The sequence below is a fragment of the Parasteatoda tepidariorum genome, chromosome 6, assembly GCF_043381705.1.
Source record: "Parasteatoda tepidariorum isolate YZ-2023 chromosome 6, CAS_Ptep_4.0, whole genome shotgun sequence".
Classification (NCBI taxonomy): Eukaryota; Metazoa; Arthropoda; class Arachnida; order Araneae; family Theridiidae; genus Parasteatoda; species Parasteatoda tepidariorum.
In genome coordinates, this window is record NC_092209.1 from 20,681,386 (window position 1) to 20,703,654 (window position 22,269).

At 30.5% G+C, this 22,269-nt stretch overlaps 1 protein-coding gene across 2 annotated transcripts in view; it reads right to left on the minus strand.

Moving 5' to 3' along the window:
- Positions 1-1,308: 1,308 nt before the first annotated feature.
- LOC107443232 (uncharacterized) overlaps positions 1,309-22,269 on the minus strand; it is a 37,557-nt gene continuing 16,596 nt past the window's right edge. For both annotated transcript variants that reach the window (XM_016057027.4, XM_071182081.1), the window contains exon 2: positions 1,309-2,061. In XM_016057027.4, the coding sequence (XP_015912513.1) occupies positions 1,501-2,061 (561 nt within the window). In that variant the 3' untranslated portion in view covers positions 1,309-1,500. The remainder of the gene's footprint in view (positions 2,062-22,269) is intronic.

Genomic DNA, 22,269 nt, shown 5'->3' on the forward strand with positions numbered 1-22,269 from the left:
TGCGCATGTACCCAATTTTTGTTTCAAAAGTGAATGAGAGAAATTTATCATATGTATTTCAGAATTGAATCTGTAGTGACAGACAAGTAAATACGACAAACCAATTATGTTCATAAATTAAAAAAAATTTTAGACATATATTTGCTACCACTTTCTTATTTTTACTAGATTTCCTATTAAAGGGCTCATTCCTAAACTGGTTTACCTACGTAGTGGTCTGATCGGACTACCTAAAAAAAACCGTGTGGAGGCTTTCAGTTGTAGGAGGCGTTGATTTAGCGTGTTAATAGTAGCAACTTTTAACTACATAATTTTTTAAATTTAGTATTGGGCATCTTACTCATTTGCTGGTCACCTTTCGGTGACTGGTTATAACTGGTATACATTGGCAAAGGAAAAATAGAGTGTGTATCATCAATGGTTGCTGTCAATTCTAATTACATTGAAAGTGAATATTTTTATTTTAAATATGAATAATTTGAAATCTAAGCCACAGTGGAAGTCACGATTGAATGGTTAGAGATATCATTAATATATGAAAATTTATTGAGTTTCTGCCTCTTTTTACAATTTTATATGCCCGTGGCATCCGTGTATTAGATTTCAATAATATTTTACCCTAAATGTGTTTGCAATTTAAGAGTTTAGAGGACGAAGAAGGTAATTTTATTTTTCAGAGGAATTTATTAGTCAGGGAAAATAACATAGAGTTTGGTTGCATCAATATGTGTATGTTTAATGTAACGGAATCGTCGTCAAATCCAACGCCTCTTATAACTGAAAGCCTCCACACGGTTTTTTGTAAGTAGTCCGATCAGACCACTATAAAGGTAAACTAATTAGTGAGAGAACCATTTAATATGAAATCTATTAAAAATTAGAAAGTGGTAGCAAATATATGCCTAAAAATTTGTTTAATTTATGAATATAATTGGTTTGTTTTATTCATTTGTCAATCACTACAGTTTCAATTCTCAAATAAATATGATAAATTTCTCTCACGTACTTTTAAAATAGAATTTAGGTTTTTGCGCACAAGTGGTTCGCTTTTTTAAATAATCTGCGCAGACTACTTATGCGAAACCGTGTGGAGGCTCCCCGGTTTACGAAACTAATTTGGCGCGGATGTATGGTATGTAAACGTAGACTGATAGCGCAGTACCGTGAAATCTCTGAAAATCATCAGTATCAATAATTAGTACAATAGTATTCAAATGTAGCAATTATGTTGAGTACAGTAAATGAGGGAGTGTAAAAAACAGTTCTTACGAAGCACCCTGTATAATCAATGAAACACAGAAACACATATTATGAACAAAACCTTTCTTTAATATATTAGGAAAATGTTTTAAAACATCATGACAGTTCATCATTACCATCCAATGCACTAAATAACATTGAAGCAAAAAAATGTTAAAATGAGAATCATTTGTCAATATGACAATAAAAAATTGGCCTTCATTCGAAATTTTGGCATTCATTTCAGTTAAATAAAATTTTTCATAAGGGAGGAGGGATTGGATGTATCAGCATAGGATCATGGGCATGATGTGATGGCATCCTGTGCTTTCTCCGACTAAATTTAAACATTTCTGGAAAAAATTCTGCGTCTAGTTTTGGCATTTCAGGAAAAAATTCTTCTTCCTTTCTGGATTTGACAGGATGCTCATATGCTCCAAACCCAAGAGTGTCGCCAGATCCTGCGAATCCGCCAATTCTTGCTTTGGTGATATTCATAGGACTGTCATCGTGGTGAACTGAATAAGAAGAATCTAATGGATCGCTTAGGTATTTATAGGGTGAATTTTGTTCTTCAGAATGGAAAAATGAATCCATATAAGGTTTCATGTCATATTGGTTGTACCTGGAATCGAACTGCATACTCTCGGAATCATCCATGTTTGGATAGCTTTCAGTCGCGTGTCCTCCACTGTATGGTATAAGAGAAGAGATTTTTGGCCAATCTTCTAGGCTTCCACTGGATGACCGCCAATCGTAGCTTTTGTGGCTGGCTTTTTGGCTGGCAGTAAGAGTTAGAAAAATCAAAAAAGTCGCTAGAATCTGGAAAATAAAGGCAACAATTAATTTTCATAATTAATTCATAAATAGCAAAAATCTATTAAACGAGATTAAAATTAGCAACTTTTTCTAGCATATTCAAAGCCTTTAGTTTAGATCCCCTAAAGTTAATTTTACCTTTTCAGTATTTCGCCATAAAGAAATAGTTTTGGATACATGAATGTTAATTTCATGAGTTTCGTATTTCGCCAAATCTTGGGAATTATTTAAACGATTCGAAAATTTTTACCCACAGTTATAAAATTTGTTTAGTTAAAGATAATTCCATGCAAAAAGTAATTTTAAATAATTATTTGTAATAATTTCTTATTTCCTTTAATTATAGTCGAAAATTTTAATTCGTGAGATATACAAATTACATCAAGTCAAAGAATGTAATTTTATTCGGCATGAAGCTAAATTTGAACAAAATAGGTAGACTAGCTCATGAGAAATCGAATTTTAAATATATGAACCCTTTTACTATTTATTTTGCTTAAATTTAGTGTAAAAATGCTTCTAAAACATTCTCATTAAACCAATGTCTAAATCGCTGTTTAATACTAATATAATATATTTTATTTTATAATCGTCATTGAACAGCCGACCCAATTTTGAGACAAAATCTACAAAATTGAATTTACTAAACCAAGAATCACAATAACTAAGTAAATTTTGAATACATTTTCTGCAATTCCATAAAAAAGTGTGAATTTTATAGTTCTATATCATGTTATACGTTGTCAGCCAGCTGTTTTTCGCTGCCTATGTGAAAGGTCAGTGTCAGCAAGCAGCCTAAATGTAATAGTTCATTGTCAGACCCCGGTGGTTGACGCAGCCTAAATCTAATAGTTCAGTGTCAGCCATTGGTGGTTGACGCGGCCTAAATGTAATTTCAGTGTCAGCCACCTGTCGTTGTCGCGGCCTAAATGGAAAGTCCAGTGTCAGCCACCGATGGCTGACGAGGCGCTCGACGTGTTAAACTATGAGGACCATATTTCCCAGATTGCGTCTACCCCCGTACATTTTGAGGGTCAAAAATCCGAATCCGTTTCAAAAATGTTATGTTTATTCAAAGTAAGTTTTTGTGTCTGATTTTACAAGTTAAGATATCGTCTACACCAATTAATTAACATATTTGAGACCACCCCCTCTAGCCATTAAGATTGAGTAAAAAGTGAAAATCTGATCATTAGGATCAAAAGTCATTCATATGGTCCATTTTTTTGATTAACTGTACTTTTAAGAAAATAGCACCATTTAATTTTCTTTGTTTGAGGTGGTCTTATTCCGAAAAATTTTGTGACAAATTCGCCCTTCAATAAAATGAACCGGGTTCGAATCCTAGTGATGGCTGGTCCATGCGAATTCCAAACTTCTCTCGCACCGACCACTTTGCCGACGTAAAATATCCTGAATGGTAGTCGGATCATGGGCTAGAGAAACGCCTCCACACGGTTATTTTTGGTAGTCCGATCAGATCACTATGGAGATAAACCAATTAGTGAAAGAATCATTAAATATGAAATCTATTAAAAATCAGAAAGTGGTAGCAAATATAGGTCTAAAAATTTGTTTAATTTATGAATATAATTGGTTTGTTTTATTTACTTGTCAACCACTACAGATTCAATTCTCAAATATATATGATAAATTTCTCTCAAGTACTTTTAAAATAAAACTTGGGTTCATGCGCACAAATTGTTCGCTTTTTAAATAATCTACGCAGACTACTTATAGGAGACCGTGTGGAGGCTTTCTGGTGTAGGAGGTGATGGCTAGAATCCCCTTGCCGTCAGTGAGGTATTCGTGGTTTTCCTCTCCAAGTAACGCAAAATCCGGATTAGTCTCATTAGTTGAACAGAGATGACAACTGCTCCGGACACGACAAAATAATTAAAAAGCGGCAAGTAACTGCAAAGTAAATTTTGCAAATATTTGACTATTTTTACTTGCTTTTTGAAAGGTATAACATGACATAAGTACTGGTCTGGTAGGTGGTTCGGGGTGCCTGAGGCCGAAACGGCCCTTTACCCCTTCATCGTGTGATGAGAGTCTAAGAGGTAATTCCTTGTGGTTGGAATGAAAATGAGATTTAAAAAGATGAAAGACTACATCAGTAGAGATTGCATGAGTACTACAAAGTGGTGAATTATATAAGCCAACGAATTATTTAGAAATAGTGGTTGATAAAAATCTACTAAATTTAAATTATTTAACCTAGAATCACAATTGATAAACTACCACTTTAAAATACATATTTGCTGTCGGGAGGTTGCTCTGGTTGAACATGGGTGGGGTTAAACACAAAATTAGGTCGGCTGTTCAACGAAACGAAAGATGCATCATGACTTTATCATAATTACATACCCTCCAACTTATGAGGATTTTGAAAATAATTCTTTCTAGTGGTAGCAAACCAAAGTAGAAATTTTTAAAGCAAATGGATATCTCATAAAACTTTTATCAGAACTTAAGAATCTAGCCATATGGACTGCACTTTTATAAGTAATAGTGGACAGGTTACGCTAAAATTAATTTTTTTAAAATGTTAAGACATTAATTTTGCTACCGTCTGAAAAGAAGATTTCTGAAACTACGGAAATTCCGTAGCAGTTGGAGGGTATGTAATTATTATAGCCACTGTATTCAAGTTAATTTTGAGTATGTAATTGGTAAGATATGAAAAAGATTTTTCAAATACATTCTAAATATTTCTACCCTGAACTTATAATGATTTCTTTTCGCCTATGACCTTAATTTATCTAAAATTTCAAAACAATGTCTTTATCTTAAAAGAATGTCAAATTTAAGAAAATAAAATATTACTTTACAACCAGTTTATAAAATAAAATGAATTGTACAATATTTTATTTTTAGCTAAGTAATAATTGTGGTTTTTGTAAGTAATACTCACTATATTTATATATTCGCTAGCAATAAACTCTGTTGGTGAATGTAGTGAATAATAAAGGTGTTTTCCTCAAATTGAGATCGGTGGGAACGATTATTAATATTGGAAGAGTAAAAATTGGTAGTCCTAATAATTTTGAAACAGCTTTTTATCTTGGAAAAAATCTTGAATGTCCAGTGTCTAATATAATATAGTGTGAACTAATATAATCGAGTCTCTTGAAAACTATTTTTTCCTGTTGTAAAAAAAAAAACAAAGTACTAGTAATAAAACTGAGATGAGAATTTAAGGACATTAGCACGAGTCTTTTGACTTATATCGGAATAAACTATTTATAAATAGTGATGGACAAATTTCTGTTAAATCTAATACATAAAATTTAAGATATTTCCTTTGCTATTTCAAAGAAAGAAGATTTCTGAAAAATTCCATAGTAGTAGGAGTATACGACATATTAACCGATATAACTCTCTTAGTCTATCAATACTACATCACAAAGATGAAAACAAAAAACTTAATTTTAAATTCTTCCCAGTGAGAACACAGACATTTATGGTTATCAAAATATATTATTATTCTGAAATCTTATATTTAATTCTGAAATTGCACATATACAATATTTTTCGCTGAAGTGGTAGTTTCATTAGAGATTGTCAATTTAGTTTAAATGCGAATTCCTTACTACTCTTTTTAAAAAATTTAATTTAAATGCTTGGTAGAGGGATACAAATGGACTAGCGGCTTGACGTAACTAAATATAAACAATAGATAATACATCAAAACTTAATTTACTACATCCGGTTTTTTTAAGTCTGTAATTTAACCCTTTAGCGCCGACTGTCACAAATACGTGACAGCAAAAAACCGTATCAATCAGGGTAAGAATATAAAACTGGTAATCAAAGTATTTCTTTAGCAGTTTATTTGTGGGCGGAGTTATAATTTTTTGATTTATTTAATTCACCATTACTTTGTTCAAAATAAAACTATTTAGTTATACTTTGAATTAACATTGATTATATATATGATTAAACTAACAATAATTAAAATAAAAGCAAAGTAAGTCTGTCAAATTAGTAACGACTACATTTAAGTTACCGTTTTTTATTTAATTGCAACTTGATTCTGATTTTGTACGAATGCTTTTCTGAATCACCCGTCCCCAAGGGGTTAATGAAGTCACCAGAGCTGACTTTGCACTTACAATGCGATACTATTTTTCATTACTTAGTTCCCAACGTTTGCATCGACCGGCATCCAACTCACTTTCGATTCGCAAATATACTCGCCTGCAATCCGTTAAAAAGAAAAAAAGGTATTATTTCGTTGAGAGCTACATATTGCATTGAGAACAAAATATTTTTCCTTCGCTGAAAATAAATTAAGCTCTTACAAAACTTTACATGAAAAAAGAAAAATATTACACCAAAAAACAAGCCCTTTTTTGCAATTTTAACTTTTTTAAAATAAAATTTTCTATAATTTTAGAGTTTTTTAAAAAAGTTTTTTTTTTTGTAAAATATAGTGAAACTTCTCTGAAGAGACCACTTCCTGTTTCACAGTAAAATGGTTTGTTGTCCACTTTATAAATTACCTTTGTTCATGTATAAGGTAATTCATCTAAAAATTTTTGCAATTTTATGAGACAAAAATACGTAAGAAACATCCGCAACGTAAGCGTTGTAACATCACTTTATGATATTTGTTTTCGTATATTTGGCTGGATTTCAGAAAATTTTGTATGCCTTATTAACCACGTCTAAGCGCCTATGTTTTTTTGAACATGTCTCTTTTTCGAAATGTTTAAGACTGGTGACTTTCCTTCTTAACACTTACAATTAGAGAAGATGAATATTCCTGTCAATCAGAATATATTAATACAGCATTATATATTAATACCTTTCTGGAGCGACCACTTTGTTAATGAAGGTTGGTGGCTCTTAGGGGTTACCCGTGCAAAATTCAGTACAACCAAAATGAGGAGAGGAAGTTTATAACTTCTGTTTATCTTTAACCCTTTCGCTCCGGCTGTCACAAATCCGTGCCAGCATAAAACCGTATCAATCAGGGTAAAAAGATAAAACTGGTAATCAAAGTAATTCTTTACCCGTTCATTTGTGGGCGGAGTTATAATTGTTTGATTTATTTAATTCACCATTACTTTGTTCAAATCAAAACTATTTAGTTATACTTTGAATTAACATTGATTATATATATGATTAAACTTACAATAATTAAAGTAAAAGCAAAGTAAGTCTGTCAAATTAGAAACGAATACATATAAGTTACCGTTTTTTATTTAATTACAACTTGATTCTGAGTTTGTACGAATGCTTTTCTGAATCACCCGTCCCCAAGGGGTTAATACTAGCAAGTTATAGAATGGTGATTTTTAATATAAGTATACTTTTAGAATTATGGTGATATTAAGAAATGGAAAAATGGGTTTACAGCGCCTCCTATAATTGAAAGCCTCCACACTGTATTTTGTAGGTAGTCCGACCAGACCACTATAAAGGTAAACTAGTTTACGAAAGAGTCTTTTAACAGAAAATCTAGTAAAATAAGAAAGAGATAGCAAATATATGTTCAAAATTTTTTTAAATTTATGAATGTGATTGGTTTGTCTTATTTACTTGTCAACCATCAAAGATTCAATTCTCAAATATATTTCATATTTTTCTCTCAATTACTTCTAAACAAGAATTTGGGTTCATGCGCACAACTGGTTCACTTTTTAAATGGCCTGCACAGACTATTTATTAAAAACCGTGTGGGGGCTTTCTGATGTAGGAGGTGATGGTTTAGTACCAAACGCTCATTTTGGGCAATGCAAATTTGCATGGGCAAGCAGGATACCATTTTTATGAACTTTAAGCATGATTTTTCAAATTGTGCCAACAGTTTGCCATGTAAAATTTTCCAAAACATTTGCACCAAAACATTGTTCACATTTCATTCGGCATATATTGCTACATGAGACAATCAGTTCTTATGTTTTGAGTATGATGGTACACTTTACGGACTAAAATTCCGACCAAAAGTTAAAAGAAATAGTATTAAATATCACAGTTGAACTATTTTTAATGTCAGAGATACCAAACTGCATATCTTTGAAAAAAAAATTTTCTAGTTGTAACAAAATTTGTTATTTTTAGTTAAGTATTTTATATTTTAAATTATTTTTCGACCACTACATGTCGAAAATTCAAAGTATGATACGAAATGTAACTTCATTAAAGTTATGTTGTGGTGACACTTTTAAAAAGTGGACGTAAATATCCTTATTCTACAAGTTTATCACAATTTTTGAAGAAAGAGGAGAAATTGACTCGTAAGATTTTGTCGTAATTTGCCTCACAAAAAAATGGGCTTACAGAAAATTTTATATTTAAAAGATTAAAATTGTTAAAAAAAACAGGTTGGTATTGTGGTATAATACTTGTCTCATATTATTCAATATTTTGTTAGAGCTAAATTTTCAATGGAGGAAAAGCAAATATATTGTGTCCTCATTTCAATTCAATACTTTCTATTTTAATTGTTTGTGGGCGGGCCTATTTGCAAATCGAAAGTGAATTAGACACGTGTTGATGCTGACCTAGCAAATCTCTATGATAATTTAGTATTTCATAGCCCGCGTGGGATTAAACCACACCCAAAGCTGTAACATATTGTTATCTAACCTTTGTTCCTCATATAAATAAGCGGAAAAGAAACTCACCCAGATTGTAAAAAAATCTAGATGCGTAAAATGAATGTCAATATAGGACATTCGTATTTTAGCGTACCACTTTTTGTAAGAGACGCGCATGTAGTATTTTGCCAGGGAACTTATGGAACATGATTACGTAATTTATAGTATCTTTTCTTTGTTGTCATATAAACTGCCTGTCAACTTATAATTTTTTCGAGAATGATTGTCTTCATTTGTAGTAAAGTGAAAACTGAATTACTGTAATAAGCTTTAACCCGTTTTGTCTCGTATATATATATATATTGAAATCATACAAAAAGTGGTTTTATGGAAAAAGTGGTAAAATATATTTTCGAAATTAATTGGTTTTTCTACAGTTAGAGCANTATCATGCCAATCTGTTTTTGATTTTTTCGAGAATGATTGTCTTCATTCGTAGTAAAGTGAAAACTGAATTACTGTAATAAGCATTAACCCGTTTTGTCTCGTATATATATATATTGAAATGATACAAAAAGTGGTTTTATGGAAAAAGTGGTAAAATATATTTTCGAAATTAATTGGTTTTTCTACAGTTAGAGCAATAAAAAAGTCTTTGATAGATCAAAAAGTACTTGCTTCTTATAATTCTAGATCCAGTCAGAAATAACTAAATCATTGTGGTATCTGAGAATCTTTTAATTCACTCTGATAAATGAAAATACTGAAAAAAGTTTCTCACCACAATGAATGTCTTTGAAAAAAGGAACTGTCCTAAATATATGACGCTGGGCATTAACCGGTTAATATCTTTTTTATTTTGTTTAGGGATCAAAAATCCCAACTTATAATTACCATGTACGTATACTTAACCGTTTAAACGTTAAAAGAGATGCCAAATGCTCCGAATTCAACAAAATATTTTAAGGAACGGTAGGGAACTACAAAGTAAAATTTTCGGATAACAACGAAAATTTTTAAAAATGCTCAACACTGCTTTACTGTAACAAAGTGATCTATCACATAAGTATTTGAATTATTTTTAAGTAATGGTGAGTAAAAAATCCTATAAATCTAAAATACTAAACCAAAAACCATATATTACAATAGTACCACTCGAAAATATTTGTTTGCTATTTGATGTAAGTTGACGTCTCTTCGTTAGCGTTGGGACGCCCAGTTCCACTACAACGAACGAACGTAAGCGGTGCTCTTCTGAAACATGTAACTTTTATTAAAATTTTTAAAAATACTGGTAGATTAACCATTTGATTGTTAGCATTTATCTGGAATGAACAACACTTTCGTATTCTCCGAAATAAATTAAAAATATCAAAATCAGTATTATATTTAAAACACGAAATTTGCCTTATTTTAACCACATTCCGGATGTTCTGTATCCAGTTTGGCAATACTAATGCAACTAATGTTACAAACCCCTAGAAATATAAAAGTAATGTCTTTAAACGTTTCTCAACCATTATTCTTTAAACAAAAAATATCTAAAGTATGTCATTTTATTCAGTATTTACTAATTAAGAGGTTAATGAGTTGCTTAACCAAAATTGTCAGTCGAAATTTGTTATTGGTTAAAGCTGAAGAAAGTAATCTATTTAGTTTAAAATCAAAAGTGCAACTACTTTTTATATAAAGGTACTTTTTTCCTTGGGATAAAATTTGAGTTCGCACGTAAGCGGTTAATTTATATGTATAAAGTGGTAGTCAAAATATTTTAAATTAAATTTACAAAAAATGAACAGGAAGCATAAATTTTGCATCCACATAAAGAATCCGATGATTTTTAACAAATAGTGTGGTATTTCTATAACTGTTGAGTATTTTTAGCGGTTATTCGCGGCAACTAGGCTAAGTTTTAACTCTCTCGTAAGCCAGTGCCCTCTGTGCTAATTTAATTTGAAAAATTTAGTTACTTTTTTGGAATTTATGGGGGGCGTTGACTTAATATTCTCATGCTAGTGCTCTCCATGTTAATTTAATTCTAAAAATTCAATTATTACTTAGGTATTTCTGAATTTATGGTGGGCGTTGGCTTAATATTCTTAAGCTAGTGCTCTCAATTTAATTGTCAATTACAAATGTCAATTTAATTCGAAAAATTTAGCTAATTTTTATTTATTTTTCAATTTATAGGAGGGTGCTGACTTAATAAACTTAAGCCAGTGTATTCTATTTTAATTTTATTCTAAAAAATTAGTTTATATTTAGGTATTTCTCAATTTCAGTAATCTTAATCTAAAAAGAAATAGCTACTTTTAGCTATTGTTCAGGATAAACTCATATCTGCCAACTCTTCCGGATTTTCCGGAAGATTTTATTTTCATATTTAAAGTGGTAGTAATTATATACTATTTTTTCTTTTATAATCTTAATTTTTAAATGATATTGATCACCATCTTGNGACTGGTTATTTTTAGGTTTCGTTTTTAATGCTACAATATTATTATTAAATTAAATGGTAATACATTACCACTTTCTTTTATAAAGCATTTTCAAGCACTGGAAAAAGAGGGCATTTACTCAGGGATGCCAACTGCTCCGCTTTCTCTAATAGTTTTAATAAAGTGGTAGCAAATTATATAGTAAAATTAGTTAGAGAAGGATAGTTATGCCTACTTTTTAATAGAGTAACCAGTAAATTGATGCTATAACGTTGCATTTTATATGATATTTATAATTTTTGATATTTAGTGGTGAAAAAATTACTTGAAAGGAAAAATACTGAAATTAAAGTAACTTAAATTTCGCTACCACTGGAAAATGCTATTTTACAAAGCGGAGCAAGTTGGCATCTCTGCAAATATATTTTTATATTGCTGTATTTTTCTGCTCTTAACTTAACGATTCAGTTACCGCGAGTCTTAGGTTTGGATATATGCATATATTTATATATTACATCCTTTTTGTGCTCGTTATTTAATGATTCAGTTACCGTTATTCCTAGTTTTGGATATATGTATATATTTTTATTTTACAGCATTTTTCTGCTTTTTATTTAACTATTCAGTTACCGATCGTCATGTCATTTCTTTTTTTATTGTTCTTCATGTAATATCTCAGATTTTTTTTAGATCGAATTGAAAAACATCAACACCCTCCCATATTCTTTTGTTCGTGTAATTCACTAAAACGATCTTATCCAATACAATGAAGGCTTTGTTAACACAAAAATACGGCTTTAGTTTTGCAATTCTGACAAATGTTCCAATTTCTAGCCGGCGACACCCTTTGCTTTGCTTGGAATACCTGGAATTTCCCTCCATTTTATGCGGAAACAATTAACCATATTTATATCATCCATATAATGATAGAGAACAAGCTACAGATATATCAGATTATACAGTCCTTACAATCACTGGATGTCGGATTTAGGGGTTGTTAAACAGCTATATGAAATGTTTAGTCACAGAAAGATAGCGTTATTTATATGCAAATAGCGTGATTGTTCCTTGCTTTCCTATGTAAGGTTAAGTATTAAAATGAATGACAAATTGGCAAATTTAACGCCAGATTTGGAGTCTACTTCGAATATAATAGGCCTAATCAAAACAGGAAATTGACTGAATTGGCGATGCATAAGGTAGATAAAACGGTTGTAGCCTTACATGTTTAAGAAAATTATTTCTTGTTTTAAAATTACAACGCATGTATGCATTTTGGTAATAGGATAATGCACATAAGCATTTCTATTAGGAGAGTTTTAAAACTATCATGCCAATCTGTTTTTGTATTAAAATTAGTAAATAAATATGATAGTTTAAAAGTTAATCATTAGTTATAGAATTTTATCTATTTATTGTCAGTTAGAAAACTAAAATTATCAGTAACACAGAGAAATGTCTACTTGATATAAGAAACTATGCATTGCAAATTATTTTCCAGCATAAAATAGTTTTTGTGGTCAGACATGAAAGAGTAAAAAGATATTTTAATTGCCAAACTGCTAATTTAATGATTCATATTAGCAATTGAATTGAAAATTTAGTTACCGATTCATTATGTAGATTATTTTACTCAATGAAATTTTATCCACATTTGTTGCTCAAGGAATATTCTTAAGAATATCATTTTCAATACTAATAACATAATCAACATTAATATTAACCTGCAAATGCTATTTTTAAAAGTATCAATTATTCATTATAATGATTTAGACATCTAATAAGGAGTCTCAACCGAAAGTTTTAAGATAATTAAGTTGTTAATTACATGGTATTGTATTATTGAATAAGCTTTTGTATCATTTACACGTAGTGGTAAAACAACTTTAAAATTAAATTTACGAAACAATGAATAATACATTAAAAACGTAAGCTTAGCTACCACTAGAAGAAAATTTCTCAAAAAGCGCGAGAGAACCGATTTGAGATCCGGTACATGTGAATCTTAGGTCGCTAGAGTCGAAATGATTCGTTTCATATATATCATTTCATTTTCTTATCCGCAGGGATGCCACAGGCGCTCTATTTATGTAAATAGTGGTAGAAACTCAATTCTTTTTTTATTTATTTATTATCTCTTTAATTATTCAAAGGTATTTCTTTAACTAAAAATCTACCACAATGATTTATATTTTATATTATTTATATGCAAACATTTTTATTAACATTGCATTCACTTTCAATTGTAAACTGAAAAAAAAGTGCTTTGAAAGGTGCTAATTTTAATTTCTTTTCATAAAATATCAAATTTTAATAGTTAACACTTTTTGAAATCCTGTGTATGCGATCACGGTCCTTGGGGCTAAAGAAGCATTCTGGCAATGTGTGTTGCAAAGCACTATAAAAGGGGGTAGGAGCAAGTGAAGGGAAGGGTTAATAAATTTTTTTCGTTTAAACTTATTTCTAAAAGTGAAAGGCATGTTTGAGTTGGAAATATTTTGCTAAAAATGAATACTTCATATAGCAAAAAGTGACAGCCTGGCTCAAGTCTTCAGCAGAGATGCTACGTCAAATTAATATAAAAAAACGGCAAATACCTACATACTAAAATTTGCAAATATTTGACTAATTTTATTTACTTTTAAGATGGTTTAGAATGAATTAAAATGGCGAATTATATAAGCCTTCGAATTATTTAGAAATAGTGGTGGATAAAAACCTTATAAATTGCATTTATTAAACCAGGAATCACAATTAATAAACTACCACTCGAAAATATACATTCGCTGTCCGGAGCAAGTTGACATCTCTGCTTTAGTGGTAGAAAAGAATAACACTGCAAAGGTGCCAGGGGTAACTAAAAATGTAAAAAGTGGTGACAAATAAACAACAAAAATCTATTAAAAGATATTTAAATTAACAACTTTTTTTAGCATAGTTATTTCAGTTTACAACTGAAAGAGAAGGCAAAGAATGTTTTCGATTTACATGTAAGTAATTTGTAATGTAAGTCATGGTAGTTATGACTGAACAATTAAATAGAATGAATAATAAAAAATAAATTGAGCCTCAGCCAATTTTTAGGCTTTTAGTCGCCCTCTGACAGTGACATAGTTGCGAACTTAAAAAAAAAATCTTCCAGGAAATGTTCCTATAGGAGTAACAATATATGTATTTTGATTCATTAATTTTGGTTATTTAAGTTTCATAAAAATAGTTTTAACGTCCATTAAATATTATAAATAAATTAATATTTGTAGTATTTGAATTTAAGTTTTATCAGTTATTCTTTTAAATATTCTGGTGGTTCTAAAAATGATGGCAACACTTCAATATTAGTTTAGTAACGCAAAGAGTTTTTCTTTTATCAACAAATGTTTTGAATAATATTTACTTAGCAAATTTGTTTTCAGAATTTGAGAGACCATGTTTGGAAATGATATTCACTCCTGCAAACTCGCAATCCTTTCGAGGATGATTTTCCCCAGTGGTAGTAAATTGAAATTTAAAATACAATTTTAGGCAAATTCATTTGTTGTATTTTGAACAACTTAATGCGGATAATTTTTAAAAAATAGTGGTAGATCAAAAATATTATAAATTAAATTTATAAATGCAAGGAATATATAGAAGACAAACATTTTTCTAGCACTTTAAATATAAAATTTTACACCAATTGCGTGAATGTTGTCAAATATGATCGTCCAATATGAGCATTGATAGGTATTTTTTTAACTCAAATCTTTTTTTAACTCTAATCTTTTTTAACTCTAATATTCATTAAAGAATGTTTTTTTAATTATAGTGGTAGTTAAAAAAAGCTTTAATATTCCAATGTTCATTTTGGTCTATCCTAACTTTGCATAATTAGAAAGGGCACCATTTTTAAAAGCTTGAAGGATGTTCTTTTAAATTATGTCAACAGTTTTGCCATGTAAAATCTTCCAAGACATTTGTTGCTGAAAGAAAAATTGTCTCCATAGAATCAGTATAGAGTGTTTCCAATATTAATGTAACCACTTGTAGATGAAGTAGTTTAATTTTTAGAAAAATCTTTCAACTTTAGTTATGCTTTCTCTAACACTTTATGAAATCATTCTTAACGACACTTCACCGACTAACTTTTCCAATTTCAAGTTAAAGTTTTTTTTTAGAGTGATTACAAAATGTATGAATTTTTCATTTTTTTTCTTGATTGAATACATTTGATTTTATTAATTTTGACTCCGATTTTAAATAAATAAATTAAACACACAGATTAGAGGCTATCATATTATGTTTTTAAGAGCTTATAAATTTAAAAAAAAATATGTTTACATTTGTGAATGTATTTGTCATTTCACTACCATTACGAAAAACGTTGTTTAAATAGTTCAAATATTTGTAGCAACGCTTCATCATTGAAAAATTTGTCCTACGTTACAATAAGTGATTTGACAGCTATATCAACTTGATTGTACTTAGTAAATAACGTTTTCGAGTCAATATCATTCGTTTTTTCTTAGGTAAGTCATATTATTAATAGCTTTCCGTATGACCCTCGTATTTCTAATACATCATATGTGGAAATGCATACTTGGTTTCTACAAGATAAAAAGCTTATAACAGAATTGTTATGCACCTAGTTTCTATTTTAGTGACAAAAAGAAATTTATTCATGCAAATACTATTTTTCCAAACAGAACAATCACCAGCATATTATACAGCTAGTGAATACCTCAAAATTTTAATTAAGATTGCATGATAATATTGTAACGTAGCTAGCTTGGAATCTATTATTAATTACATATTATTTTATAAATTAGTGGTACTTATCAAAAAAAACTTAATTGTTTTTCTTTCTGCCTTTTTTTAAAACAATTTATTTTTCCTTCCATTACTCCTAAGGCTCCTATACTATCAGAGCTGACATTATCAAGCAATATTGGAGGAAACAAGTTCGCAAGTTAACGTTATGTTAGTATTGTGCTTATGTTAGCTCTTTGCTCCAAAAATTGGTGGTGAGTCGGCCTGTCTAATTCAGGGGCTCTAATTACTCCAATATGATTTTAACATACGTAATATAACTTATAAATTATGACTGCTAATACAAAATGGATAAATAAAGAAGTACAGCTAGTGGGCGGCAGATACAAAATATTTACTGTTTTGAGTGAAATTTAAGGTGATTCTTAAGAAATATTAAGTAAGTTAAGGTCGTGCAATTATCCAAACTTTTAAATTTCATTAATTTTTAACAACGTTAAGTCAGAAACCAATAAACAGTTCCAAACAGAACACTATAATCTGCAACATGTGTTTTGTTTTTGTGTACGCCATGACAACCAAGCCTATTTTTATAATTAAACTACTAACTCGCGCTTTTGTTTGCTCCTTTGAGAACTACACTTAAGACAATAAGAATAAGACCTTAATATACAGGGTGTCCCAAAGCGACGGTATAAATTCTGCACAGCTAGATTCCTCGTTGGGAGTACATAAAAACTGCCCAAAGAAGCGTTATTTACTAAATTACTTAGGCTTNTATCTTTCAAGACTATAATGTTTAAAACGTTCGCCGCGCATATTCTGCTTTAAATTGTGCATAGTATACTGCTGTTTATATGTTCAATAAAGTGTTTTTTACCCCTTGCACCGGCAGTGACGTCATACTTTGTTTTTCGTATTTTACTCGTAAACTATGGATCGTACAGGAACGCTTCTTTGGACAGTTTTTATGTACTCCCAACGAGGAATCTAGCTGTGCAGAGTTTATGCCGTCGTTTTGGGACACCCTGTATAGCATCATAAACTGAAATGTGTTATCTCTTTCATTCCTCTCCCAAAGATAACAGAGAAGTGGGCAAAGATAGCACTTAGCATTCACTCGCGTGAGTTTTAACGTATCATAGTTCGAACAGATTGCATACCTGCCAACTTTCACTCTTTCCGATAATGGATTTTCAGAGAGGTTGTAAAACAATTAACGAAAAATAGTCTGACTCACAAATATATTTATATTTTGATCCCGTTGAAATTTGCTTGCTCACGGATTATCATTCTTTAATATATTTATTGTAATTATATATATGTAGTGGTGGTCAAACTCATTTATAATTATCATTATAATTCAAAAAATTAATTGGTATAACCTGAGTAAATAAAATCTTCCGGAAAATCCGGAAAAGTTGGCAGGTATATTGAATTGTAATATAAAAATGCATCTTGCAAAGAGAAATTTCTGTTTAGTAATTTACCAAAATTTGTGGAAAATTTTACGATTGCTACGAAATCTTTAAAAAACCAATTTTCCTCAAAAGTATTTAATTATTAATATAATTAATTATATTATTAGATAATATAGTTAATTATTAGAATTAGATAATTATTTTTTTCGTAGAAAATAAGTTTTCTTATAAAACTTTTTAATTCGAAATCACTAAGCATTTAATTTACAAAACATAACTTTATTAATTTAAACTTTTTTGGATTTAAATCTAACATTTACTAGACCGACATCTGACTTCTTAATTCAGACAAAGTCATAGAGTTGAGGATTCTTCAATTTCATGAACAACGACGAGATTGTTGCTATTTTGGAAAGCATTGCGTGCAAGACGTCTTTACTTCTCTGACAAGTTGGTACTCATTAATATTAAGCTGGGATGTCCTTAATCTGCCAATGAGGATCAAACTCAAATCTTCCACATTGACAGATCAGCACTTTTAATTATTGAGCCATTGAGCATTGAGCCAAAAATTACTGAGTTGAAAATAAAATAAAGAATAGAAACGTGGTCAACTTTAGATATTAACAATGCAGTTACTACCATTAATCTTGGCTCTCAACCGAACTTACACGCATTCATAAGTGCTTGCATACATACACATATCCTCCAANCACAAATAAACTGCTAAAGAAATACTTTGATTACCAGTTTTATCTTCTTACCCTGATTGATATGGTTTTTTGCTGTCACGTATTTGTGACAGTCGGCGCGAAAGGGTTAATCTGCCAATGAGGATCAAACTCAAATCTTCCACATTGACAGATCAGCACTTTTAATTATTGAGCCATTGAGCATTGAGCCAAAATTTACTGAGTTGAAAATAAAATAAACAATAGAAACGTGGTCAACTTTAGATATTAACAATGCAGTTACTACCATTAATATTGGCTCTCAACCGAACTTACACGCATTCATAAGTGCTTGCATACATACAGTACATACGAACAGTACATACTTACGTTCGGGATGCCATCTGGAAGTGCCAAATGTCTGCATTTCTGCGTGAATTAGTCATTCAGACCCTTTGTGAAAAACTCAACTATAAAGTGTCTGCAGCTTTACTTATTGATTACCCCCAATATATTGAATTAAAACTTTATTATTGTGACCTAATTATCTGGCAGGCAATTAAATGTTACAAAATCCAATCCCACTAAATTAATTTTCTCAACACAAAACTCATTTCCACTTGTTTCGAACCAGTGGTTCTAAGTGTATTAAATCTGATTAATTTTTTTTCTTGAAGGATATTGAAACTTTTAATTTATTTTAAAAATAAATTAAAATGTAGCTCAAAAAGCATAAATTTCCCACACTTCCTTATGAATATCACCTGTTACATGAATACAAAACTAGCTCTTTCTTGACCTATGGTTGCTTTCCCTATCCTCAAGGACTCAAAAACCATAAAGAAGAGAATAAAATAATGAAACAACCATGGTCAACTTGAGATAGATCACGTGAATGCTTCATACATTGAATGGGATTTAAATACCTTTTATTTCCCATGTAAGTTTTCACTTTTTTCAAATGAGAAAACGCCTTTTTTTCCTTCGGAAGTATAGAAACCTCTTGTAGATAAATGATCATAAAAATAAGCGTGAGAAAGTTAAAGCTCATGAACAAACATAATTGAAACTTTTCCGGATCTACCGACTTTCAACGCTTTTTGTAAAAAACTATTCTAGTGGTACCTATATTTATTTATTAATGTGTTATTTTTTTATTCGTTGAAATTTATTTTCCCATAAACAGAGATGCCAACTTGCTCCAGTCAGCAAATATATATCTGAAAGTTGAAGTTTATCAATTGTGATTATTAGTTTAATAAATTAAATTTAGTAGATTTTTATCCACCGCTTTTTCTAAATAATTTGTAGGCTTATATAATTCACTTCGTCAAAGCATTGAAGTCATGCTATACCTTTTAAAAAGCAAGTCAAATAGTCAAAAAGCAATAGTCAAATATTTGAAAAATTTAGTTCAGTTATTTACTGCTTTTTTAATTATTTTGGCGTGTCATCTCTGCATATATGATTTAAAAACAACGACACGTTATTCCAACTCTTTTGGGGTGAAACTTTAAAAAAAAAGTTAACAATGTGGTGTAACTACCACTGTAAATGTTAAATACTAAATACCTAGTATATATAACATGTATCTTAAAAATCCTTTTTTTTGATAAAGCCGTAGAATGTAAAACAGCAAATTTTAATGAAATCTTTAAATTTGAAAATTATATCAAAGATAAAAACTACAGACCAATAGCTGCACATTTCACCTCCTCCGACGCCTCATATCATAACTATCAAAACAAATAATTTCATCAACCTTTCTGAAAATAACGTTTACTCATGCTGATACAATTCTGAACAACTCCAAAATCAAACAAACACAGTTTAGAGCAAGCTGCTCAATTTATTTTTGATTCCTTTTTAGTTATTCAAGCAAAGAGCTTGAAACATTCATAAAAGCAACTCCATTGCCTGCTTACCTCATTGCTCAACCAAAACTGTTCTAAAATTCCAGATGAATGGCATAGGGGACGCTTCGCGGCCCAGGTGCCCAATAAAATCAAAACACTAGGACTTAAAAATCTCTTGAGGTACGTTTTAATATATGTAGGTTGATATAGTCAAAAAATATAATCTCATTTTTTGGGCTTCAAAATGTTTTCCAGTTTACCACTCTATAAAATATATTTCAAAATGCGTAGTAGTTGGTAGGCCTGTTTATCTATGTATAGATTTTGAATGAATGCAGGTAGGTCTATCATGCAGTGGACAAAAAGCTAAACAGTTTTTGGAGATTTGGCCGTATAAGGTAAATGTAATTGAGTGCTTTAGACCAGTGTTCCCCAACTTTTTATCACCGCGGACCTGTCAACGTTTGATAATTTTACTGCGGCCCGCTAGAGGGGGGGGGGGCGATGTGATTGTTTATATTTTAGATTATTTTGATTTATTAATTTTAATTTAATTGTATTAAACATCTCTTCAAAATAAAATACAGTTGCACCAAAAAATAAATATAAAGTGATTTAACAATTTAACTACATTTTAACTTACTTAAATCAATTAGTCACGATCGAGAGAGAAGACGAAGTTCTTCATTAGTTCCAATGTAAATTTCGCACAGCGCTTTCGTGTTTTATTTATGATATTTACAGTTATGATCATTGATTTTTTTAAAATTAAAACTAATTGAAAGAGAAAATAGTTGCAGTAGTTTTCTTTTCTTTTTTTTTTTTTTTTACTTTTTAAAACATTAAAAAATGTATGTAACTACCTTCTTATTTTTCTACTTATTTTTTTAAATAAATGAAATTCTAATAAAACTATTTTTAATTTGGGATTTATTTTTAATTTGGGGTATAAACCTAGGAATTTAAATTCAGTTTCAATGAAATGGGCGGCCCGGTACCATTTGATCCACGGACCGATGCCGGTCCGCGGAAAGGGCGTTGGGGAACACTGCTTTAGACGAAATAAAGGATTTTTATCCTACTTTATTTGTGTTAATGTGAAGAACTTGCAGAAAAATATAATGATGAGACATATTTTTGCTTATTTTGGTGAGTTTTGGGTGAAAAATACAAGGTGCGGAAAAATTTTAAAAATAGAAACATATGTTTCTTGAGATTGTTGGAATATTGTTGGTTTAATAGGATTCCTACTAAAATGTTGTAGTAGTGAACAGAATAGCTACATTCCAGAAAAAATTAAAAGTTGGTACAATATAGATTGAGGTAACAAAATGTTTTTATTAAATTCGTAAATTAAAAATTTGTGTGGCAAAAGATCACTGAATTTTTAAAATTGAAGTCAAATTATAGCCAATACTTAAGCTATCGTCATAAAACATGTGTTGTATTAGGGTCTGGGGTTTGTGAGAACGAGAGTTCGAATCCCGTCGGTCAGACAATCCGTATGTATTAAATGATGACTGCTACATGTTAAATCTGCAGTGGTTACAAAGTCCTTTAAGCTCCCATAACAAATCTATACCTCTCGGGAAGCCGTGGTGGCTAAGGGGATAGAGCTTTCGCTTTCTGATGAGATTTATCGGGTTCGAATGCCAGCGATGGCTGTTCGATACGAATTCCGCACCCAGTTTGGGCAGACCACAGGGCTGAACTAAATATATCCTAAGTGTTAGACGAATCATGGATTAAAGTACTCTTTCTGTGAGGCTAACCATGGGGGACTTGTATACCCACGCACACGTGGGTTATTTCCATAAAAAAAAGTCCTCCATGAAGGCAAATTTTTCCCAAATGTTGATCCAAGAGTTATCTTGCCTTCGGGATTGGGTTCAAAATTATATGACTTCGAAGTTGTACATTAGCAATCGTAAATCCAAACAAAATCGGGACGGCTGTTCAACGACGGTTATAAAGTAAAATACCTCTTGGGGGGTATTAAATTAGAGGTTGATTGTTCAGGTTAAATGTGGATGAATGGATGGATTATGAATGGGTCCACCTTTCAAAATGGGCAGTGACGTATATGTGGCTAAAGCTATATTCATAAAATATTTTGTTTCCCCGATCTTTTTCTACCAATTTCTAACATTTTTCATATTGCACCACCCTGATCTCTATCTAAGCAATACGATATCTGCTAAACGATATCATTAATTCGACAATTCAACTTAAGATAGTAAAAATATACATTTCTTACAATTAAACATTTGCTAAACTTAAATGTTTTATTGAAATATTTTCATTCATTTATGAACTTGATAAGTATTTTAGAAATCAACTCTGTATTGTTTAAAAATAATGTAAATAACACAGATATGAGAAATTAAATATTAAATTCAGAGATGCTAACTGCTCAGCTTTCTTCAAAAGTTCTAACCCCGATGTCTCCACGGAGGCACCATCAACACTTTAAAATTAAGAAATTTTATAACTTAATAATTAGTAACCACATTATTTTAAGAATTTTA